Raw genomic sequence first — 26,547 nt, forward strand, 5'->3', positions numbered from 1 at the left:
CGGACAAGCAAGCCCGGTTGACTCGGTTTTCTTGTGCTCCTTCTCCAAAAACTTGAGCAAAACGCGAGCAGACCCGATTCAAAGCTCTTTTAATAAGCCACAGGGTCACATCCTTCCACCTGTTGCAACCCTGACTTTGTTTAGTTTGAAGCTCCCCTTAGTTTAACAAGGGCCGCGGTGCAGAGACAGTTTGTCTCCTCGGCGAGCCGATGCCGGCTTCGTGGGGTTCATGGTTAGAATATCTCCAGTCAGCATTTAGAAAACGCTGGTGCAAACACCACTGGTAAGAGCGCGTCTCTACAGTGCTTCGAGCAGGGTTTCAAACCCGGATTTATGCCATTTGCAGAGGTGTCAGTTGGCAATAATAAGAGACTGGAGAGAATTGGTAGTTGAAACCTGGGTGATGTGTGGTCTAAATGTGTTTTTTTTCCTCTTTTCAGACCCATAAAATGAGGTTACGGGATCAAAATATGATCTTTGAAGAGTTAATGAGATCAATTTAAAGCCATTACTGATGAGCCATCATAAATCTATTGAAAGCATATTAAAGAGAAATGTAAAATGGGTTTATATTATTGATTGTCATTGATTATTGTGTGCTTGATGCCTTAGGGATTGGGACGGATTCACTCGTAATAGACTTTAATTGTAAAGAAACTGTTTGATTTCATTATTCAAGTCTCAATTAATTAGTGCTTTACTTTCTAAAGGCAGAAGTTACTCTGAACAAAAGTGGTGTATGATTGTGTATGGTTGAAAAATAACTTGTTATTTGACAATTTTCACCTGTTTCAAGTAAATTTTCACTTGAAATAAGTAGAAAAATCTGCCAGTGGGACAAGATTTATCTTCTCATTACAAGCAAAAAAATCTTGTTCCACTGGCAGATTTTTCTACTTATTTTAAGTGAAAATCTACTTGAAACAGGTGAAAATTGTTGTTATTTTCCAGTGATGAGTCTTGTTTTAAGTGTAATGAGATTGTTTGACTAAAATTGCGACATTTTAACTAGAAATAAGAGAAATATTCTTGTGAAGATTTTGAGTTTTTGCAGTGCGTCACTAGATTTAATTAAGGCTAACAATGCGGTGTAAACCTTTTTTGACCGTTTCGGCATCGGTGGTCGACTTTAGTTTTTTACAATAAAACCCACTAATTCCAAATCTAAAAGGTTCACTAACTCACTTTCTCAAACTCAGAGCCCTTTTTTTTCCTGGTAATGGCACTGGACCGGGGCTTCAGCCCGACTCCAGCTCCTGCGTCTGCTGAAGTGCTCGCCAGCGTGGGCTGGCATGCAAGAAAAGGCAAAACTCAGCTTTTTTTGACTTCACTTTCAGGTGTTCAATTCCAAAACCGAGACAGATTCTGAGCTGGGAACTTGGAGGACAAGCTGGTTTCAGGCCATGCAGGGGACATTCACCTCCAGAGCTGTTAAATGAAACCTCTCAGCGATGAGATCCAGGCCTCTAATAGCTTGTTGATATTACTAGAAAGACCCGGGGGGGGTTCATGAGGGAATAAGTTTGGGATGGAATCAAGTGCCAACATAAAGCTCAGAGGAGGAAAACTTTTTAGCCAGCACAGATCATTTGCCCACGGCTGATATTTTTTACCCCTACATCAGTTCCAGCACCCGTAATCCCAGGTTTGAGGACACGAAATTTGCAGAAAATGTGAAATTTCAGGCCAAAAAAAGAGTAGGTTTCATGTATGAAATTGGAGAAGCTGATGAGGTGCAGGAAGCGTGTTATGTATTCATGTAAGTGCCCCGTGTTCTGGCCTGGTTTTGAATGTTAGTGAGGCAGGATGGATGAAACGAGGTGCAGGGATTTATTGGTGGATCAAGAGCTGCATTGGGATGTGCTGTCAGGAAACTGAGAGCAGCAATGGCAAGACGCAAAAATAACTGTCTTTGTTAGATCTGTTTTATTAGACTGTTTGCCAAAGAAGCGCAAAAATGTGATGAAATTGCAGGGGAAAAGCTGTTCGCGATGAAGAGAGGCCATGGAGTGGAGAGGTATAGTTGGAACGGAGGAAGAGGGAGGGGGAAAGTTGAGCACTACAGGGATCAATTACTTGGAATTGTGAGTTATGGTATTTGCTGCAGCCAGTGTCATGAGGCTTTATTACTCCGGGACGGTGTTCGGTGGAAGAGGCAGATTATTAACTACAAAGAAAGACACAAAAAGTTTGGTGGACAGGGCGGGCAGAGAATGAGAGGAGCGGCGAGAGAAAGAGTCATGTACGTAGTTTAGACACAGAAAGACACATAGGTGGAGGAGAGGAGGGCGGGTGAACCTGCAGGCTCTTCCTCCGCCAGCACGCTCCCTCCCTTTCTGCTGGTCTTGCACTTTCAGCCGGGGAGCCCATTAAAGCAGATGGCGGTGTAACTCACCACTGATAATCAACAGAGACGCAAAGAGCAAGTTTCCAGAGAAGAGACCTCGGGCCTCGCGCCTTTATCATCCAAGATTCTTCTACTGAATCAGACGGAGCTGTAATTTCTCAAAATGGGAATGAAGTACAAGGAAAATAATTTAGATTAGTGATTAATCAGGATTTGAGCACATGAGACAAATTTTTAGTTTTAGTCAAAAAGGAGATATGAACTGAACATCTCATTTTCACGTTGTTTTTAGACACATTTTCTAAAGTTGTGGATTTTACGCTCGTGAGTAAAATTACTTTAATTCTGCAATTCCATGACAGAGGAATAAAAAGGGAAAAATGGGAAGAAATTAAAAAAAAGGTATTTATTCCTCACACAATTTTAAATAATTGCACATAAGTGGACTGCAAAAACTCAATCTTACCAGGAATATTTGTCTTATTTCTAGTTAAAATGTCAAATTTTTAGTCAAAAAATCGCAATTCACTTAAAACAAGAGTAATTACCAGAAAAATAACTTGTTATTTGACAATTTTCACCTGTTTCAAGTAAATTTTCAGTTTAAATGAAATCTGCCAGTGGGACAAGATTTATCTTCTCATTAAAGCAAAAAAAATCTTGTTCCACTGGCAGATTTTTTACTTATTTTAAGTGAAAATCTACTTGAAACTACTTGTTGTTTTTTCCAGTGATGATTCTTGTTTTAAGTGTAATGACATTTTTTTTTGACTAAAAATGAGACATTTTAACTAGAAAAATTAGACAAATATTCTTGTTAAGATTTTGAGTTTTTGCAGTGTGAATGAATATGAGATGGAAACATACTAATATACGAAAAGCTTTAAGAGAAACCTTTCACATCTTTAATAAGAGACACAAGTACATCCTCCTACTTGTGATGAAGATTTTGAATAAAAAACTGGCAATAAAAATAGGTGATTATTTTCTTAAATTTTAAACAGAGAAACCCTCATAATTTATTAAGCACAGAATAATTTATTAAGCACAGAATAGAATAAAATCTGCATCCTTATTGAAGTACTCACATTTGACACATTTCTTTTCACCAAATATAGTTCTGTGTATTCTGGTCAAACGACTCCACGTTGGTCTAAATGACGTTGTTCTTGAGGCCTTGTGGTCTGTTGAGATGCAATTTAAAATCTGAGCCATGTTTTTCTTGTTTTTTTTTTATATAGAAACATTTAGCATGCTAACTGGGCCTGCGATTTAACTCTTGGGTGTTTGACAGTTTATCTGTCTTTGTGGTGAACTTCCTGGGACATCCACTCCTGGGAGGACTGAAGATTGTCTTATTGATAATAGCTTTTCTTTCAGTGGAAAACTGGATTCAAAATGTCATGGAAATGATCTCCAAACTCCTCCCAGATAGCTGGATTGCAACAGCTACTACTTGAGGATCATACCTGATGTCTTTCCTCTTCTGCATTGTGTTAACAAACAACTGAATGTTCCAGACCAGCAAACTGCTGTTACAATATAGATGCTGAGACGAGTAGTAATCATTTAATCAATCATATTAGCAGCACTTGGCTACTACGTACCTCTTAATTTCCAGTGAAGCAGAAAGGGGGGTGGCTTCTAGAGCGACTCAGTCAGACCACAGTCATTTTTATTGTAAAGATTATATGGCTTATTGAATTAAAAAAAAAAAAAATTCAATTCAAATTTATAGACAGCGTCTATTACAACAGTTGTCTCTAGGATCTTTCCAGAACATGATCCCTGAGCAATTATTACATAAACATAACATAAACGACGGCAGGTAAAAACTCCCCTAGTGGGAGAAAAACCTTAATCCAAACAGTAGCAAGGAAAAACTCCCCTTTAGGAGTTTGTTTTTTATTGGACGGTTAAGTGTACTGTGAGACCGCTGCTACTAGTTTTGGGTTTCCTGGAAGGGTTTGGAGGCAAAGCAGCCAGTAGCAGCTATCTTTGCTCCTGTTTAAAAGCCGCCAGCTAAGCCTGACCAGAGGACTGTCTCTAGCTCATTACTGTAATATTAATTAGCCTCAGAGGTTAGCAGGAGCTAAGTTAAGCTTCCAGGCTTCCTTGTTTCCATGGCAATCAGAAGAAAGAGGCATCAAAAGTCCTTCTCCAGGAAACCGCTGGGTGACGTCCCGGGAGTTTGGTCCAGTTCCACTTATACAGGCTGCAGTTGCTCCTGGACGTATGCATGCTTGTTCTGTAATCCCCCTGCGGCCACACCATTAGGTAATATGTTGAATTTACTGTGCGTAGTAAAACAAAGAGCTGTCAGATATCGACAGAACCGCGGCGGCTCAGCGTGGAGCCACAGACTGGTTCCACTGGTGCAGAGCTGCTGCACTGGTAGTGAAAACAAACACCCGTCAGGTCCCTCCGGTCTCCAGGAGCTGACCTTTCCTTTGACCCGCTGGATGATGCAGTCCAGGCATAGTATGTCATTACATTTGATAGTTGTAGTTCTATTATGTATTTCAACAATAGGCTAGATGTTCAGAGGTGGGTAGTAACGAGTTACATTTACTCCGTTACATTTACTTGAGTAAGTTTTGGGAAATGTTGTACTTTTAGGAGTAGTTTTGAATCACTATACTTTTTACTTTTCCTTGAGTAGATTTGTGAAGAAGAAACTGTTCCTCTTACTACGCTACATTAGGCTACGTTGAGCTGTTACTTTTCTTTTATCCCTTTTATCCACGTACGAGTCAATCTCATGACATCACTGGGTGATTTTTTGGGAAAAATTTTTGTTTTTGCATGTTTTGTCACATTTACACAGACTCAAACACACACAGAGTTTCTATGAGTTCATGTTTGTTCTAGTTCTGCCTGGTTAAAAAAGAAAAGTACAAAGGCTTGACATTTTGTGCTACTTGTGCTTAATTTATTTTTTTGTTCTGTTATTATTTTATTTATTTTATTATTTATTAAAGTACTTTAATTTACTTTAAGATTATTTTAATTTACGCTATTTATTAATTTTTATTTTAATTTATTTTATTATTTTATTGATTTAATTTGCCTGAAGATGATTATTTTGTACTTTTGTCTGTTTGAATGGTTGTGTTAAAAAAAAATAAAAATAAATCAGATGTTACTCAACAGTTACTCAGTACTTGAGTAGTTTTTTGACCAAGTACTTTTTTACTTTTAGTCAAGTAATTATTTGGATGACTACTTTTTACTTCTACTTGAGTCATATTATTCTGAAGTAACAGTACTTTTACTTGAGTACAATTTTAGGCTACTCTACCCACCTCTGGCTATGTTCTCCTGGATGACATGCTTCTAGTTAAGATGAAAATCATCACAAAAACAAAGGTAATAGGTGAGAATGTGTTCAGAATCAGCCAGTCGTGATCGTCACGCCATTAACAACTCGTTGAGATGGTTTGTTTGTTGGTTTGTTGCTACACGTTATGGAGATTTTAAACAGGCAATGAAAAGACCGCTGAGGGCCGTTAAATGGCTGCACTTTGCTCCAAACAGAAAATAAGGCACAGATGGCAGAGGGAGAGAGACACACCAGAAAAACAAGAGCACCGGGAGCCACAAAAATGAAGTTTAGACATGGATGATTATGATGGAGAAGGAGATTGGGAGGTTATGATTGGAAAAGGTCCAAAGCTGCGTGGATAAAGCCATGAAACGGGAGCAAAGCAAGCAAAACTGAGCGGGGAAACCTCTCGAGGAGCTGTGAGAGAGCAGCAGGGGAGCCAGACGGAGAGAGGAAAGATTAGAAGATGAGGGTTGGTGCCGAGGGCCGCGAGGTGGGCGAGGTCGGGATCTGACCTCCTGGTGTCCCATGGCAATTGAAATTAGGCGGGGTGGCAGCGGGATTGGAGGAAGCAGGCGACATGATAATCAATTTGAGGCTGGATGGGAAACATGAGCCAGTGTGAGGAGGCGGGGGTTGTTCCCCTAGCAGGCCTCCAGATGGCCCCGGCCCTGTGCGGGCCCTCTCCGAGCACGCTGCGTATGTGTGTGCGTGTTAATGCATGTGTGTATTCTTGTGCTTTTGAGGGACAGTGCCATCTGCCAGAAGTGCAACGGGAGTTCAGCAGATGTATTGCTGACACTGGAGGCGTATCAACAGAGTACTGTATGTGTGCATGTATGGGAAAAGGTTTGTTACGTTCACCAAACAACCGCTGGACGTCTGTTTTATCAGCAACATTATGCAGAACCTGCTGAGCAGAGTGGCATGAAACTGAGAGGTGTGTGGGTGAGGGAAGGACCAGGTACATTTTATTCACAATTAGGATATTGTTTACCGAAATTTTGATCTTGATAAAACCTAATGGATTGAAAATTGTACTAGGGGTGGAGTGGTGGGCCCTTCTGAGAAGTGTTTAATCTTCAAAGTCTAAATTGATTTTTTTTTTTTTCACATTGTGTCCACAAGACAGAGAAAAAGAGAAAATGTGATGTTCTGGCTTTTGTCTCTAAATGCGACGGCTTTTCCATTTGAAACTTTTACCAGCCGAGACGTCAACAACAGGTTCATTTCCTTCTGCCGTCTGGATCAACTCAGACGACTCAGAGGTTCAAATTCAGGCTCTTCGGGACCATGCTGTTATTTGCAGAACTCCTTACTCTCCCTGAAAATGTGTATGTGTATATATATATATATATATATATATATATATATATATATATATATCTAGCTCTGTATGTCAGGGGGTTGTTGTCATGCTGCGGAATGTTAATTAATAAAACAAATGACTAGATAAGAGTCTAACGTCTGAAGTGCCTCAAACATTTGCACAAAGGAAGTCGTCTTCTTCTTCATATTCTAGATGTTAATCTCACAAAGCCCAGAGTATATTAGATAAGCTCCCTGTTTGCTAAAAAATTATACAATGATGACTGATTGTCAAATAGAATAGTTTATTTCTCATCTCGAAAGGCGTCAAAAGCCGATTTAAAGGATTTGTTTGAAATACAAAATGCTCCAGGGATTACAGTTGCTGTATTTAATATTATAATTGTTTTGCTGTTGTTTTTTTTTTTACCAACATAGTCTTCCTTCTGAATGTGCAACACCTATGTTACTTAACGGTGCCATGCGTAACAGTTTCACAGTAAAGACGGCAAAATTTTACATACACAGACACACACACATACACACACGCATGATCATATACATACACGCACACACACACACACACATAGACATACACACTGGCTTGTTCACCTGCATGCTTGCTCTGTAGTTTTTGGGGTTAGGTAGCAGTAGCTTAGCTCAGACTGTGATCAGATCTCGAGATTTGGGTCGATTGCTGCTCGTGTTTTGGTCGGCCCCGTGTCGGTTTTGTGTTTTGTTTGTGGTTTTTGTTGCAAATTTCCAGTGCTTGACGTGTGCCCCCGTGTGTTCCTGCTTCCTGGATTGTCAGTGGATGTCATATTCAAGAGGTGTTGTCAAGCTGGGCCCTGAAGAGTGTCACCAAGAGATGACCGAAGGATGACAGGAGAAAAAAGGCTGGAAAAAGTGACAGTGGGGTGTAACAGATGGGAAGAGATGGGGGGAAGTTATGGGATGAAATGCCAATGAGTGAATGAAGACGTGCATCCCTCAGAGACTGCTCAAGGTTTTCAAGGACTGTTCGTCTTCAGGATCGTCTCCTGTCTTGTAAAGCAAACATCATCCCCTCCGTCACCAATAAATACATCAATGCTCTCATTCCAAACTTTTCCTTTCCGCGTAGTGCCTTTTCATCAAGAGTACTTTTCCTGCCCTTTGGTTCTTTGAGTGCTCGAATCAAGGCAGCTGGACTTTCTGGCGATGAACTGTCTCAGAGCTTTCCATCATCAGATCTTTCTCAGCTTCCTTCACAGCAGAACCCTTCTGGATGGAAGGTGAAACATCTCCAAGAGGTTGTATTGCCTCCTTCGTCTAGTTGTCATGGGACACCACATAAATGACACCACCTCTCCTCCACAAACCCGCAGAAAAAAGGTTGTGCGCAACTCAAGAAGTGAATTGATTAATTTACAGGTTTATATCTTACAGTATGTCATTCACAACATGTCAATCAAGTTGAAGTGAAGCAACATAAACTTCAGGGTGAACTAACGCCGAAATAACAAACAAAGTGTCCTGTCTTCAAACCCAGTGCCACCTTACCTGTCAAAACAAAGTGCCACAATAAATGACAGTGACTCACCCAACTCCCTAAACTAAAATAAACCAGAGAAAAACACACCACCAAAGAAATAGACAGTTCACCCCTACGCATCACATCAAGGGCAATTCAGCAACGAAGTCTACACACGTCGGTGTTTGAGGGAGCAAAGATGCCGCTGCTGTCAGGGAAGGGGGTCCGCCTGCATCGGAGGCCAGGGATTGTAACGTTGGCCCATCCCGACTGCACCAATCCACTAGCAGCATCGGAGGCACAGGAACACCAATCAAAAAGGCCAAACAAAGGAAGTCCAGTGGATTCAGCCCTTTGAGGATTACCATGACCTGGATGAGTCAAGGCCAGAACACACTGAACACTCTTCCTTTGGGTCTTCCTTGGATCCTCCAAGCTCTCAACTACCCTAGCATGGCGTTCCTGCAATTCTTCAATCACCAGTTTTGGGAACTTTGGAAGTTCAGACATCTTGAGAGTAAAGTTGCTTTCGTCAATTAAAATTATGACTAAATATCGTCGTCAATGAACCTTTATCACCTGAGGAAAACGAGACGAACGCAATGAAAATGTGACGATAACGATAATTAAATATATAATGCGAATATCGTAGATGAATAATAACGAAACTAAAATGTAGATTACAAAATAAAAACTCTGCTAAAATGTGTCTTCATTTTCATTGACCAAAACAAGAAGAGACGAAATGTTCTAACAAAGATCCTTAATGTCCATGTTTTCAGTAGTTTCCTCTGGTTTAGTTCTGCTGGGTCACGTTAGTCCTCCATCCCAGTCGCTGCAGCGGGGAATCAGATCCAGAAGATGCAGCTGCAGAGTTAGAGGCTGATGCCGTTAACACAGAGCTCTAGGTTCACGTCCATTAAAAACAAAGTTACATAGAGAAACGCGGGGATCTGCTCTGGGGCTGGAGAAGAAGAAGATCCATCCAAAAGATGGGGAGAAATGCGGAAAAATAAATATGTTGTAAACTCAAATTAGAGTCTTCTGTATCTGGAATGAATGTATTCTTGAGTCTATAATGTAACAATAATATAATAATAAGATAACCTTGTTTGAATTGTAAAATGGGTTTGGCTAAATACAATATTTGACTAAAACGAGACTAAAATGGTCCTGGACAATTCTGACTAAAATAAGACTAAAATGTTCAGACTTTTAGTCGACTGAAACTTGACACGACTAAAAGGAGAATGAACGTGACTAAAACTAATAAAAACTAAAATGATAGCTTGACCCAAAGACTAAATTAAAACAAAAATTGAAACAGGCTGCCAAAACCACACTACTTGACAGTATGTTCTGCGTTCAAACCAACCCCTCATCAGGCAGACCATAGTCTGACTACAACACCTGCTGCATGTTGGCTTCTGTTGTAAGGATGTCATGTTGGGCTTCTACCATTGTAACGTATGCTCATTAGAGTAAAAAGAATGTGCGTGTTGCTCTGGTTACAGCGTACAATAAAAACAGGAGGGAGCGAAACGTCTAGGAAAATGTTAATTAATGCCGGATTAAGGAGAACTCTGGCAATTAGTGCGAGCTGCCACATGAGCCGCGCTCTGGTGGTGATTCTGAGGACTCACCGAGACCACGCACTGACACATGTCTGGTCCTCTGGTCTTAGCCGTCCAGATGAGAGCTGGTGTTTGGTTAGGCTCAGCAGGAAGAGAGCCTTGAGTGTTTTATGTTTGTACACAATAGAAACAGACTCCAGCATTTGATCCACACGGAAGAATTGTGTCGGTTATACCAGATTTAGGGAACGTTATTATGCTACTGTCGTTTTGGTTCTGCGTTTTTATGTTGTGGACACTTATGCTGTCTTGGCAGCTGCATTAGGTTTGTCTTCTGGTGTGTTATGTTGTGCTACTCACACCAGTTCATGTGTCTGTTCATCTATTTCCGTCTTCCTGTAACCTTATTAGTTATATCTTCACTCTCGACTATACCTTACTATATCTATAACGTTACTCACCTTATTACTTCATTTCATTTTCATTTATTTATTTAGCACAATTTCTTTAAAAACAGTGCATGGAGGGAATGAAGCCTGAAGGGCTTGTACAGAGTTCCACTCCCACTCCCAACTATGAAGAAGTAACAAAGATAATGTACAACAAATTAAAAAGAATTATAAATATAAACGTAAAAGAGAACATTGATACAAGGTCAGGATTACATTAAAGATAAAGACATTGAAGGTTGAGACAGAATAAGATGTTTTTTTAATAACTTTCTGAAGGAGGTAAAACATAATGTTGACTTCAGCGACACATTCAACTCATTCCACAGTTTTGGATCTAAATGTAATTAAAATTGATGACCTGATGTTTGACAGAAGGGTAAATGAAGATGCCACTGTGTCTAGTTGGATATGAACTAAAATCAGATGAAAAAGTTAAAAACTGCTGGAAAGTGACAGGAAGATCTTGTTTTCTATTGATAAACTTATGCACAAACAAGCATGAGTGAAAAACATGAAGTTTATGAATGAATAATAGTGAATATTTCATAAAAAGAGGTCCAGATGGTTTGTGTTTACCAGACTGAGAGATCGTTCTTAAGAATCTTTATCTAGGTATCTCTTGACTCCTAACTATACCTTACTATATCTATAGCTTTACTCACCTTATTTGTTATAGTAAGTTATAGTAGGGAGTCAAGATATATCTTTAGTTTTACTCACCTCATTATTATAGATATTACCTTGTTATATCTTGATAGCACCATGTTGAACCCTTTGAACACTTTGTGGCATAAATTCAAAAAGGTACAGTTCTTAAAGACCTGATAGCTTCACACAGTTCCTGCAGATTTTTCTGCTCCACTTTGATGCGTTTAACAAAAAAAAGTCTGGGATGATTGGGGCTTTGTGATTTGGCGCATCCTCTTGCTGGAAGTAAGAGACGAGTACACGGTGGTCCTGTAAGGACGAGCAACGATACTCAAGTTGTCTGTGGTGTTTGAATAATGCTCAATTGGCATTAAGTGGTCCAAAGAATGCCAAGAAAACGCTCTCAACCCTCCTGCCAGTCTTAATCGTTGACACAAGGCAGGATGGATTTGTGCTTTCATCTCGTTTACAGCAAACTGTTCATTTTTGGAGAATGTGTGTGAATAGTAGCCTGAGTCTCAGACAGGAATGGCACCAGGTGAGGTCTTGTGCTGCTGTGACCCGTCTGCTCCGAGGCTTGATTTGTTTTGGAGAGACATTCTTCTGCAAACCTTGGTTTTAAAGTGCCGTTATTTGACTTTCTGTTATAGTTTTATCGTCTCAAAGCGGCTTCGCCATTCTGCTCTGACCTCTGGCTTCAACAAGGCCTTTTTGCCCAGACAGCTTCCACTCGCTGGATATTTTCTGTTTCCCAGACCTTTCTAATCCCTAGACACGGTTGTTCATGAAAATACCAGTAGATCAGCTGTTTCTGATATCAGCCCTTCAAAGTCACTTAAATCAAATTTCTTCATCGTTCTGCTTTGTTTGAACCTGAACCATCCTAACCTTGTATACAGTATATGACTGAAAGTGGCTTTTATGTAACTGGCAGATTAAATGTATTTTTATTTCATCGATAAATAAGCATCCTGTGACGTCAGGAGCTTGGCTTATAGACTTTTTTTTGTCTTTCTGTTGTGAGCTATTCCAGCATGTATACGCAAACCGCGGTTAGCCGAGCTAGTGACTGACCTGGGACTCCCCCTTCTGGCAGTGAAGAGACAGCGTTTGTGCTGTTGGGACACTCCCTCATCATTTGATGACGTGTTCTGCCCTCTGATAATGTAATGGCCAGGAGATTTTGCGTGCATCTTATGTGCAACACGATCAGGTTTAGTATGTATCAAATGTACAGAGCTGCTGCATCGTTGGCGTCCATATCTTTGCCTATTGTTGTCCTCTTTCTACGTCTGCTTCCAATTTGCTGCGTTTGATCCTAATTGTTCGAACTAACTGGAAGAATTCCAATGCGAAAAGGCGTGTAGCGCCACCTAGTGTTGCGGAGTCGAAACACACCTCAATCAATAATTCGATTGTATACTCACATTTCTCGCAAACTCCAATTTAATCCTTAGCTCGATTATTGCCGATAGCTCGATTTATTGATTGATTGATTGATTGATTGATTGATTGAATTGTTTATTTCAAACACATAAGGGAAAAATTTTAAATTTTAAAACAAATTCAAAACATACAGAAAAAAAGCAACAACAAAAAAACGTAATACAAATGGAAAAAAAAAAAAACTGTGTCCGAAAAGGAGCAGGTAGAAGTAAAACGTATTTAACCCTGCCCCTTTGTTACCTCTATTATAAATTAAACATAAATATTAATAATAAAAAGCTTCTAATTTACACTATTAGGCTACAGATTTTCCCATTGGTTGTGCCTTTGCACCTAACCAGCTAACAAACACAATATTGCCTTAACATAACTCCTCCTCAATCAAATAACTTCCCAGAATTTCCTTTTTGTACCGTTTTTTAAATTTATTTATATTTGTCCATTGCTTCAACCCATCACCCAACCCATTCCATAGATCTACTCCAACAACTCAAGATACACATGCTTTTCCTTTTAGAACACATTGTTTAGATGTGCATGTAACCGTACTGACTGTGGATCCACTCAACTGTGCTTTTCAGCTGTATTAGCTGCTCATTTTGACCGTCCATGTACATTTTTTTTTACTCCTTTCTCAACCTTCATCTCTCCTTCTCTGCAGGTGAGCCTGCGGTGGCTCGAGAGAACAACTGTCTGAACGCCGCCAAGGCGTGCAACCTGAACGACACGTGTAAGAAGTTCCGCTCGGCCTACATCAGCCCCTGCACCAGCCGCGTCTCCACCGCAGAAGTCTGCAACAAGAGGAAGTGCCACAAAGCGCTGCGGCAGTTCTTTGACAAGGCAAGGCAGCAAAAACCACACACACTGGAGGTCTTGTCCACCACCGTGGGCCAGATCCACAAAGAAAACAAGTGTTAAAGTCCATCTCCTTACAAATGATGCAAAAGTTACAGCAAATAATCATGTGTGCCTCTTCTGTTCGGCGGTTACTTTTCTAACGCCAAACATTGACATTGATTCAGTCATCAAACACAAAAGATGTTTTTGCTGCCAGTTCCATTCTGCAAAAGAAATGATGACGGGCTTTGCAATTACAGCCAGACACACATGATGTCCCCTTGGAATAAGTTTACTGGTGCTGCTTTGACTGAGAATAAATAGAAAGCAACAAAGAAAGCATGACATTGTTAATCTTGGAGTGATGTATGATTCTTTTTTCTCTGCTTCAGCAGCCTTAAGCATCAAGTTGTCTTTGTACTGCCGATATAACTGTGATTATATTCTTGTTTTGTTGCCTGGCTGTCATTTTTTGCAACCCTATTACCATCTACATTGCTGTTCAACTTTAACATTAGAATGTCTTGACGCTGGTATTGTGTTGAAGCAGTGTTAAAAGGAAAGACAGACTTTCTGTTGACTTTTTTTTTTTTTTAAGAGAAGAAGAATTACCTATTGAAATGTTTGCAACTTTTCAGTATATAAAAGTGCACTTTCGTAAAGGTTTTTTCTTTTATATCCAAAAAGGACGTGCAGCAGGCAGACTTCTGCTTCATGTTCCAGTTTTCCTTACTTCTTCATAAGGTCCCACTTACTGTATGTCTTTGGATGGACTCACTTAAAGTACCAAAGACGCGTGTAAGATCAGACCTCATTTTACTTTTTTAAAATTTAAATTTTTTATTTTTTTAGTTGGCTTTATCTCGAACAACAACAAATCACCATCAAATTAAAAGTGTCAAAATATCAAAAAAAAGCAAAACAATTTAACAGTCTCATCCAGAAATAAAGAACAACGGCAAAATAATGTGTTTGAGAGGGAACAGGAGGAAGCAGAACACTTATTTAGTCCTGTCCCTTCCTCACAATAGCATATCATATGCCATAGAAAATATTCACCTCATTAGTTATGGAAACCTTGAAAAGCTGCTGAAAAATGTCCTCTTGGACATTGTAAGGGACAGGTTGGACCATCTCCGGTTTGCTTGTGGGATCCTTTTAAACTTGTTTTTTTAACATCTTGATCAGACCAAGTCCCTTGAGCTCACAGCAGGTGAGGCTGTTTCTCTTCTTCTACTGGAACTCCTCAGGGCTCTGTCCTCTCCCCTCTTTAGTTTTTTCCGTAGCCATAGTGGGGGGCGTCACATTATTAAATACACAGATACCTCTGTGACTGTGTCCCTCCTCAGCAGTGGTTGTTCTGAATGCCTTTCCATCTGAGTTACTGGTGCAAATTATCCCTTTTAAATATTATTGTGGAAAAAAACAAAGGAGGTTTTCGCTTGAACGATCACGCTGTTGAGGTGGTGCAGCAGTACAGACATCTTCGTTTTGTGACTCACAACAAACGGCATTTAAAGCCCTTAATGGAAATGTACCAAAAAAAGCATTATTGTCATAAGCTCTGCCGTTTTAATATCAGCAGCACTTTCATGCGACTGTTTAATTATTATTTTGTTGAATACGTTCTTATATTTTCTTTCATCTGTTGGCATGGGTCGCTTTGTTTTGAAGTGAAAAATCACCTGCAGGCCGTTGATAAGATATGCAGCAAAAGCATTTTATAAACCGTACAAGGACTCTTGAAACAGAAGTCCAAACCTGATCCTGCTGATCCGGTCCAACATTTATGGAGCAATTTAACTATGTTTCCTTCGGGACGTAACTACAGTCGCCCTTAATTCAAAAACAATGGGCTTCAAAACGTCTTTTATTTCTGTTGCTATCAGTTAATCACACACCTCAATAATAACTGGTGTTTGATCATTATTGTTGTATTTATTTATTTGATATATATATATATATATATATATATATATATATATATATATATATATATATATATATATATATATATATATATATATATATATATATTCTGTTGGCTGTAAAGCAATTTGCCCTTTGGGGATAATAAAGATATCTTTAACCCTGAAAATAAATCAACATCATAGTAGAGCTTTGCCCTCATAAATAATACAGAAGATAAAGAGTTAGAAACAGCAGCAATGTCTTTGAAAGCAGAACTATGTACAAAATAAGAATAAAATTGAAGGTTTCTCCGAGGACTTGACTTCTGAAGTTAATAATGTGCTGTGATGTTTTTTCCCCCCCCAGGTCCCTCCCAAGCACAGCTACGGCATGCTGTTCTGCTCGTGCCCCATCAGCGACCAGACCGCCTGCTCCGAACGCCGGCGCCAGACCATCGTTCCCGTCTGCTCGTATGAAGAAAAACAGAAACCCAACTGTCTGGCGCTGCAGGACACCTGCAAGACCAACTACATCTGCAGGTGAGAAAGGACACATCTTTCAAATGCATTCATTCACTTTTTTTTAATTCATCCTTTATTAGATACGACGGAGTATTAGGGCCAGACTAAGACAAAAAAAATGGGAAATTACGAGAATAAAGTCGTAATAATATGAGAAAAAAGTCGTAAAATTACGAGAATAAAGTCATAATGTTGTGAGAATAAAGTCATAATGTTGTGAGAATAAAGTCGTAATATTATGAGAATAAAGTCGCAATTCCTGAGAACTCTTACAGGAAGAGCACATCCGACTTTTGTGGAAGAGGAGCTGTCTGGTATAGTATAGTATAGTATAGTATAGTATAGTATAGTATAGTATAGTATAGTATAGTATAGTATAGTATAGTATAGTATAGTATAGTATAGTATAGTATAGTATAGTAGTGGTGACTGCAAGGCTAGCGGTGATTCCATCTGCTGCCATGCAAAGAGGTTTTGTTGTTTCTCAGGAAACGATGAGGACGATCATAAAGATTTTCCTCTTCCACAAAAGACGCAATTTCTTCCAAGTCTGTGTGGTTCCTTCTTGGAAATAGATGCAGTCGTTTGCACAATCGTTTTAAAGTGCTTATACTGATAATAATTCGATGCTGATGTGCCAAAATATTCAGTATTTCCTTATTTGTGAAACCGATACCAAAATATAACTTCACAAGATGCTCAATATTCCTCATTTTAAGACAAGGAGGAGATGCTCTTCCTGTTAGAGTTCTCATAAATTGTGACTTTATTCTCGTAATATTACAACTTTATTCTCATATTACGACTTTATTCTCATAATTTTACGACTTTATTCTCGTAATATTACGACTTTATTCTCATAATATTACAACTTTATTCTCGTAATATTACGACTTTATTCTCGCAACATTATGACTTTATTCTCGTAATATTACGACTTTATTCTCATAATTTTACGACTTTATTCTCATAATTTTACGACTTTATTCTCATAATCTTACGACTTTATTCTCGTAATATTACAACTTTATTCTCATATTACGACTTTATTCTCGTAATATTACGACTTTATTCTCGTAATATTACGACTTTATTCTCATAATTTTACGACTTTATTCTCATAATCTTACGACTTTATTCTTGTAATATTACGACTTTATTCTCGTAATTTTACGACTTTATTCTCGTAATATTACGACTTTATTCTCATAATCTTACAACTTTATTCTCGTAGTATTACGACTTTATTCTCGCAACATTATGACTTTATTCTCGTAATATTACGTCTTTATTCTCATAATATTATGACTTTATTCTTGTAATATTACGACTTTATTCTCATAATATTATGACTTTATTCTCGTAATATTACGACTTTATTCTCATAATCTTACGACTTTATTCTCGTAATATTACGACTTTATCCTCATAATATTATGACTTTATTCTCGTTATTTCGATTTTTTTTTTTTTTCTTAGTTTGGCCCTAATACTCCATCGTAATTAGACGTCCATTAGTGATGAAATAATGGGAATAAGGTGACAGCGATAAAAGGGAAACAGGTACCCAACCAGAGCCCTTTAATGGCTTCACCATTGTGAAGCAGCTGTGAAGTCAGATCCTTCTCTGAGTGACATCGGTTAGAGACCGACGTTTGAAACGTGTGTCAGAAGCCGTTTGATATCAGGCGAGGAGGATGTTCCGCTTCCAACCTGCCATCCAGGTCACATGTCAGGCTGCTCGTCTGTAATGGTGTCAGTGCTGACACACGTCTACACTCCAGAAAATAAAAAAAGCCATCCTAGTTCATCCCTACCACTTCACTACCAATTGTAACACCAAAAAAAGTGCAGATTGTGTAGCCTGTCAGAAGCGAAGCAGCAGTCAGTTCCTGAGCATCTCAAGAAAAAGCTGCACGCACACAATCAAAAAAAAAACCCTGACAATCGTCTCTGTGGACACAAATCAATAGACTAATTTTGGTGCCTGCTTCACTTTCTGCTGTTAGCCTGGGCTGATATCTGGCGTGCAGCATGCTGCATTGTGGGAATGCTACTGTTTGCCCTGAGAGGAGATGGTGCAGCGAAGTCATTCTGCTATTATTACCTTCTCAAATGAGATTAAACAAAGCGTTCAGAACTGCGCGTTCCCACTTCATGAACGTCGTCGTCACTTCAGTTAGTTTTCCGCGGATTCGCTCTGCTCCAGGCTTCTCTCTAACGCAAGGGCCCTAAAATCTAATGCACACTCGTTATCCACTCATCTGAAGTGAGTGCCTGCACCGTGACTTTGTCCCCGCTTTGGGATAAACACATTTACATCATGTATCCGTCACCGGCACCAGCAGGAAGAAATCGTCTACAGCGTGCAGGAGTGTCTCTGTGGCAGTGTTGTGCAAGTTTATACTTCTCATGAACTAGTTCAAAGCTCAGTACACATAGTTTAAAAATCAAGTTTTCATGTTCATAGTTCACCATTTTCACTTTGAACTAGTTCAAATTCAGTTCATTTCAATATTTTTAGATGAGTACGAATGAAACGCCCCCCTATCCTAAAACTGTTCACTGTATACAATCATGTTTTGTCCTAGTGGCTTTTCAACTTTACTCAGAGGTTGTAAATCTCCAACAATGTAGTCCATTATCAGTGTTTCTACCTGTTGCTGGGAAATCAACCCCCTGAAGGTGCAGCAGTGGTACTGGGGTCGTTTGGGGCTGTTGGGTCTTCTTGGTCTTTCCTGGTGACTTTGTTTGATTGTCAAGGACTTGCAGATATTTTCTCACACTGGACGGATGTTTTAACTGCACATGACGTTTCAAATGTGAAGTTGATGAGGCAGACGCTCTGACTTGTTTTCTCAGCGCAGGTGGAAATCATTTGCACAGAAAGGTTCGATTTTTACCATCGGACTCTTTGGGAGAGAATGTGTAAAATTCCCTCAGATAATGATAAGGATCATCATCTGACGGCTCGCTGACGCTGCGTCTGCATCGTCTCTCTTCACTGGTCATGTAAAGATGCACCGGGCTCGGGCCACCGTTGCCATGGAGCTGGTGTCCGTTGCTATGCTAGTGTGTGCACTGCATTGTGGGTAATGTAGTGTTAAGTCGTCGTCTCGTTGAGTATTTTAAATGTGTGCGCTGCCCGCTGGTGAAATGAGGAGGATTATTCTGTAATAATTGGACCTAAACAGTGAAGCTGAAACTCACATAATCTGAACAGTTCAAATTCCAGTTCATGATCTGCAGAATGAACAAGTTCACGTTCAAGTTCTTTATGTGTAAATATGTTGCGTTCAGTTCAACGTTCTCACAGAAATGAACGTGTTCAATGAACGGGTTCATTTGAACTCGTTCATGCACAACACTGGTCACCAGCACCAGCAGGAAGAACTCGTCTACAGCGTGCAGGAGTGTGTTTGTGGGTAGGAGTACCGGTAATCCACTGATGGACATCAGACCCTGCTCTTGCTGGACTGCCCGTGCACAGCGACAGTCTCTTCTTGCGGGTCTTTGGGACTAAATGGAAGCATTACACATCATAAAAGAGCTCAATTTGGACGGTGGCCTCAGGTCTTCATCCCCCTCCGCCTCTACTTAACAGCAGGCAGCGTGACAGCAGTAAATTCATACAAGTCCCTACACTTCCGTCCATCTTTGTCTCTTTTTTTTCTTTCCTCTCCACGGCGCGTTCTATCCATCAGACATGTGCTCAAGGCTGAACAACAGGTCTCTGCAGTGCAGCTTCCTCCCTGTCCGTTTGTCAGTTAGCAGAGATGGATTAAAGCCACGCGGGTCCACCGCCTCCCTCAGCATATGTCAGGAGTGGTACGGCGTCTGCTGGAGGAAACTCTCGCGGCACGCCGCTCTGCCGTGCAGCAGGCTGCTGTGATTAGAAAAGGATTATTCCGGGAGTGCATACAGTATGAAAACATGCGTACTGTATGTGGAGGCTTTAGTGCTGACACTGTACATCTGTTTCCAGACAGAGAAGTCTGCTCTGCTGCAGAAATCACACTTCATTCATCATGTTTTTATTTGGTTTCTTTTTAAAACCATCAAATACTCCCATTGAGAGCTTCTCATCACAAGATGGTGATAGTGATAATGTCATGCTTTTAGGCGTTGATAAGAGCCAGATGAATTTGAGAGCTCGTCTGCGGTTGCAGAATCAGAAACATTGATCTTGTGCTGCCTGTGGTGTGATCGGAGTCCTGATTGCTTTTTCTGACGCCTCTGGTTTGATCTGATCAGAGAAGCGTCGTTGAGACACTCGCCGCTGAGGAACAGAAATTTAATTGAAAGGTTTCAGACTTATTTGCATTTGCACATTGTCTGGTGCAGTACAGGTTAATTACAGTGGGCTTTGGTGGCCATGCCTTTCACAGTAGATTAATTGATAAAATGAATAGCATTACCCTAACTATGTACAACACCCCATGTAAATTAAATTACAATTTGATTAAATGAAAAAAATACAAGCACAAAGCCCAGTTCAATCGTAACCACTTATATTAGTGTGTATATGTTAAGTTTGATATAAAATCTTAAATAAAAGCACATAAAAGCTGTTTTTGAGAATAGTAATAATGTCATCTTAACTCTTATTACAAGTCAAATATTTAACTAGAACTGTACAAAACATGCAACAAACATACAGTAACTATTGTACTCAATCAATTTTAAAAATAATACAAAATAAATTGACAATGTATCCATAAGACCCAACACTAGCCAATAATATGATAATATGATAATATAGTGCCATATCACGATATAGCAGGCTGTTACTTTTTCCAGTTACTTAAAAGTTTAATTTACCCTCAGCACAGATGACATCTACTACCTGTGGGTGCTAATCAATTCCTTAACACATGTTCTTTGTCTTCTCTTTTATTATTTATGGTGGGGTTTTTTAATGTTCTGAATAAATCACAGCACCAGCAGCTTGGAACTTTAGTTTTGTGCGTGGTTGAGACAAATGTTTGGTCTCCACATTTTAGCAACGAAACAATGAGGCGACCAGGTTGCTGTCAGATCCTGTGGTGTGTGACCTTCCCCTGGGAATCCGTCACAGAGACACTTTACAGAGACACTTCAACACTCCTAATTACAAAACAGTGAGTCGTGTAATCTGGACAGACCAATGATCTTCCAACTCTTTGGAAAATGGCTTCAGACATTTTTCCAACATCAGGATTTTGCAAACAGCATTATATTGTGTCAAATAGGAATGGGCGATATTTTACCGTTCACGATATACCGTCAAAAAATCTCGCGGTAAAAAGGATAAATTCCCGTTGATGAAGTTTTTGTGTAACAAACATGGCGGAAGGCGGATCTGAGAGCGAGGAGCTCGTCGTTAAACGAGGCTCCAGCTCTGGAGCTGGTTTGGATTTAAAAAGAGAGACGAGGAGCAAACATCATCTATTATGTGAAGAGTCTGCAAAAACAGAAGGAAATGGTTGTTACATTTTGATATAATGTTTGACTATTACAAAAAAAAAATTTCAATAGTATCTAATTTGTGGCATGTTCCAACCACAGGTTAATTTGCAAATTTTTTTTATATTAGAAGAGGTCATCACTGATAGGATTTTATTTTCAGTGAACTTTTATTTATTATTTATTTATTTTATTTATTTATTACAGTTTGAATAAATGTTGAATCTGTTTTTACATTTCAAACTTGTTTCATTTGAGTCATTACAGTTTTGCAGTAGAGGTGTACTAATTTAATTGGTTTTTATTAATTTAATTTAATTGATGTACTTTAGTAGCATTTTTTATTCTTTTAGAGCAGTGTTTTGGGGGCTCCAAAGACTGAATGTGGTGATAGATTTATAGTTAAAAAGGTGGAGTTGAATTGGTATTTTTTTTATCGTCATTTTTATCGTTATCGGGATAAATGCCAGAAATTATCGTGATACATTTTTTAGTCCATACCGCCCATCCCTAGTGTCAAATGCCTAAGAGGTTCCTTTTTAACTAAACTTTGCAACATTCACTTCGCTAAGATTGTTAATATGTATGTGATTTGACACATTTGTATAAAAAGAATAATATTCTGAGCCATTTTTTACCATCATCTTCCCAAGAACATCCACTGTTTTTTTTTTTTACAATCTACATTAGTGTTGCGGTGCTTTCTGTTTTATTGTGCCATTCCAACAATATTGACTTCATCTCCACATAAATGATGGTTTTCTCAGAAGCTGTAATCTTCTGACTGTCTGCCTTTCTTTCCTGCATAAAAACATATCTCAGCAACATCTGTGAAAATTGCTCCAGATTGTCCAGAACAATGTTGTGATTTTATTAGCATCCAAAAAGCATTAAAAAGGTTTTATTTTGTGCTAAAGAGCCAATGCATCACACCTAATCTCCCTTCAGAGAGGTCTGGCGTGGAGCTGGCTTTATCCTCGTTCATTCCAGGATATAATGCAGCCGCGGCGTACGTGAGGGGGTCATCTCTCCTCGCTGAGGGCGGCCATTAGGCCGGCTAATTGAATTGAGAGAAATGACTTCCAGAGTACACTAATTAGGACCGAGCATTTTGTTCAGCATTTACAGTCACTACGACCATCTGACCACCCCGTGCATCGGAGTTGTAATGGTGTACGGAGAATGAGATGGCTCTTGGATCTGTGTGTGTTTTTAGGTCACGACTGGCTGACTTCTTTGTTAACTGCCAGCCGGAGCCGCGCTCGCTGTCAGGCTGTCTGAAGGAGAACTACGCCGACTGCCTCCTCTCGTACTCGGGTCTGATTGGTGAGTCAACACGTGCACTTGATTGTCACTGGTCTCTGCTTTTATTCCAGGTTTCACGGGTTTAGATGTTTACGCCTCCAGATAACAGCAAGTATCTTGAAACTGGTACAAGAAAGTATTTCTACTAATCAAACCGCACTGTCCTCTCAGTTTTACTTCATTTATTTATTTATTTTGGATTTCAAGCCATTAAAACGGGCTGCACATAAGCACACTGTCCTCACAGGGCCAATTCATTCTGCCTACTGCAACGCACAAAAAAAAAGGCTATTTTGGAGCGCTGCCAGAGGGAGCAATCCATTGGGGGAGTGAGAAATCACTGACTGAAGTTATTTGCTTTCCCTCGCAGAGAAAAAAAAGCCTATTCTTCCCAACTCCAGCTCCTCTACATTCTGTTTCACAAAATCCAGCCCACTGTGGTCCCGTGGAAAATAGAAGAGGGAAGAATGATTGTAGCCTTGATGAAATTTGTTAATCTTTCTGCAGTTATCATTAAACACAAGAGGATTTAAGCAGTAGTTTATATTTATTAAATGACACATATAATTTACAACTACATAACAAAAAATGCAGGATATTGATTTTGATCACTTACTTTGCAAAAAAATTTATACTTTTATTTTGGAAGAACGATTCCCCTCCATCTTATAAGACTTTCATATACCAAATCACAGCATTTCTACCATTAGAAAAGCTAACATTGGAAAAATATAACCATGGCCATCTTTTTCAAGAATTTTGGTTCCCATTATTTTCTGGTTTAGAGAACTTCATTGTACGCTGATCGCTGTTTTATTGCTATCATTTACTTTATGTATCTTATGTATCCCCTACTGTTACTTACTGATTTTATTTTCCATATTTTTTTTTCCCCAGTTTATTTATTTTTATTTATTTATGTATTTATTTCGTGTGTATGTTTTTGTGTTTTTTTTTTTTTTTTGGTGGGGGGGGGGGGTTGTAGGCGAGATTTGGCATGTGTGCACAAAAGAAAATTGTAAGACCTACTGTCATTAAGGATGTTTCTGATTGCCTTTCTATTGTGAAATAAAAAGATATTGAAAAAAAAAAAAAAAAACACAAGAGGATGATGACGGTTAAAGGGGTTTAAAATGCTCGTTTTAGACGGTTGGCAGCACATTTGGGTTTCACCAGTTGCCTGGGAGGCATTGTCTGTGGATGCTTGACTGAACCCTCCTGTCCACCTGCTGCAGGTACCGTGATGACTCCCAACTACCTGCGCTCGCCCAAAATCAGCGTCTCTCCCTACTGCGACTGCAGCAACAGTGGCAACAACAAGGACGAGTGCGATAAGTTCACAGAGTTTTTCACGGAGAACACCTGCCTCCGTAAGTCTCTCCGCAACACGGCAGCTGCTTGATCCTCTCCTTTATTTTCTCCTTCTCCCTTCAACTGCCTCTCAGTCTTATCGGCATCTCTTTGCTCGGCGCTGTTGCTATCTATTTTCATCCACTCTTCTCTGCAGGTCTTTTTTTTTTCCCTGCTTTTGCTTTCATATCCGCTTCTTTTATTTGCTGGTGTCTCCCTCTCCCTGTTTCTCCTCTAAACCAAAAATATCCTATTGCCATGCTTGTATTGTTATCCCACAGACTTATGGAGAAACCAGTCATCTTGCACCAGCGTTTTAATGTGTGTATATTACTGTGTAAGTGTGTGTAAGTGTGTGTGTGTGGACTCCTGTTCCAGATCTCTGACAGAAAGCAGCTTTTTCATCCTCTTACACAATGACTTCAATTAAGAAACCCTCTTACACACACATTATCTCTCTGTACTCTGTACGCATGTACTCAGGCTGTCTTGTGACAAAAATGAGAACACATAGAAACTCTTAAATTTTTCCACATATTTTTTTTAAGCTGTGCCTATTAATAGTAAAAGACACATAAAAAGAGCTTCCTTAAGGGAGCCATGGTGTGTTTTCCTTCCTGAGTTTACATTTCCAGAAATCTTTAAGAAAGGTCGTTGGTAAAAAAGATGGTAGTGCAGTTTCCTCAACAATGTTCCAGTGTACGATGTACGAGAATCCACTTCCCTCCACTTCACTCTCTGGATCTGACATACAGCTTAACGTTGAGGTGCAGACGGGTGTTTGACACAAATTAAATGGAACTGAATTGAAAGCGCATGCATTGGTGATTTTTTTTTTTTTGTATTTATTTATTTGACAGGGACAATGCAGTCAAACATAGATACATGCTTGCAGCTGATGTGATGCATGTAGAGTTTATAGCTCGTGCTAATTCTCTACTCCAGTCCCCAGTTGGCTCTTCCACAACATTGCAGTACAATATCAAATTCATATACATCAATTAAAAAGACCATACAATAATGCAATATTGCATTTACATGATATAAAACCTTCCCTCACTCACTCTCCCACACAAATATACACACTATGTTACGGGGTAAGGTTTTGGACCCAAATGCAGCACACGGTGGTAGTTTGTCTGGTTTGCTTTATTACCCTCAACAGGGACGAAGAGCAGGCAGGAATGGAAGACAAGGATCAGGCAGCAATCAGTGTCAAGTTTGGAAGACAAGGTCAGGCAACAGAGAACAGGAGACAAGGCAGGATCCAGGAACAGACAGGGTCGGCAACGGGAGGTCAAGACAGGGAATGCTGGAAGGTCTTGCATCTACAAACAGAGTGACGATCTGGCAGTGAGAGTGCAGGAGTGAGAAGCTTTTATGCTGTCCTGATTGCTGAGGGGCTGCAGCTGGGAGAGCAGGTGATAGGAGAGAGTGACGAGGTGGGCGTGGCTGGCAGATGGAGTGAGCAGGAGAGAGTTGAGTGGAAAATCACTGAAGGCTGGAGGACCAACCATGACATTTACAGATGAGTGCAGTTTAGATTTTTCTTTAACCAGGTTTTAGTTTTGGTCATGAACATGTTAAACTCTGAGTTGGATTTAATTTCTGATGGCAGTGAGTTCCAGAGTTTACAGCTCTGATAGGAGAAGGCTGACAGTCCCAAAGTTGTCCTGCGGGATTTTGCAGTTGTGGTTTGAGGAGGTTCTGGTGACTCTGTTGCTGTTTTGACTCTCAACAAATCGACAAAGTGGCTTAGGTGCTAAGTTGTTTATACTTAAAAATTGATTTAAGAAAACATAAATCACTAAAGCTTTCAAAGCTTAGTAAGTTATAGTTTTTGAGGATGAGTGGTGGTACCTGACTGGTTTTCTATCCATTATTGTTAAAGTTTGATTATACAGAGAACAGAGGTGTCTTCAGTTGTCGTTGGCACGTCTGCAGCCGTGATGAGCATCACTACCTCCAGATCAAGACCATGCTCTCTCCAGGTCTGGGACCAGGTGGAGGAGTTAAAATATCTCAGAGAGAGAGTTGGGGTGCAAAGGCAAGGCTTTTTGTCTACCGGTTGATCCACGTTTCCAATGGCTCCTCGGGTCACGAGCTGCGGGTTGTGACCCGAGCAGTTGATGTGAATTTCCTCCGTCGGGTGGTTGGACTCTTCCTGAGAGATGGAAGGAGAAGTTCAGTCATCCGGGAGAGACTCCGGGAGAGTTCCTGCTCCTCCACATCAGGAGCAGCCAGTCGGGGGTCGGGTGTGTCCACCGGGAGGACGCCCAGGGGAATGTAGCAACAACCAACCAGCGAGTCTGACACCAGTCAGAAACATAAAGCCCAGTAAACCCTGGACTCCACTATTGAGCCGTACTTCCATGTCTTTGTTTAGTTTAGTTTTTTCTCTTTTTTTTTGGTGGCTTATGTTAACTGTTGCTCATATTAGCAATGTTTTACAGCGTTTATTTTTAAGAGATGAGGTTTGCTAGTCTGAAAATGCAATGAAAGTACAATGCCAAGCAAACTAAACACTACATTTTAAATTATTACTCTTGAGCTCATGAAATATTT

General features: G+C 39.8%; 1 protein-coding gene across 2 annotated transcripts in view; it reads left to right on the forward strand.

Annotated features, from left to right (window-relative positions):
- gfra1a (gdnf family receptor alpha 1a) overlaps positions 1–26,547 on the forward strand; it is a 145,710-nt gene that overhangs the window by 82,524 nt on the left and 36,639 nt on the right. For both annotated transcript variants that reach the window (XM_061744735.1, XM_061744736.1), the window contains 4 exons: positions 13,275–13,453; positions 15,728–15,900; positions 22,544–22,653; positions 23,868–24,002. In XM_061744735.1, coding sequence (XP_061600719.1) covers positions 13,275–13,453; positions 15,728–15,900; positions 22,544–22,653; positions 23,868–24,002 — 597 coding nt within the window. The remainder of the gene's footprint in view (positions 1–13,274; positions 13,454–15,727; positions 15,901–22,543; positions 22,654–23,867; positions 24,003–26,547) is intronic.

Source organism: Cololabis saira, chromosome 17, assembly GCF_033807715.1.
Source record: "Cololabis saira isolate AMF1-May2022 chromosome 17, fColSai1.1, whole genome shotgun sequence".
Taxonomy (NCBI): Eukaryota; Metazoa; Chordata; class Actinopteri; order Beloniformes; family Belonidae; genus Cololabis; species Cololabis saira.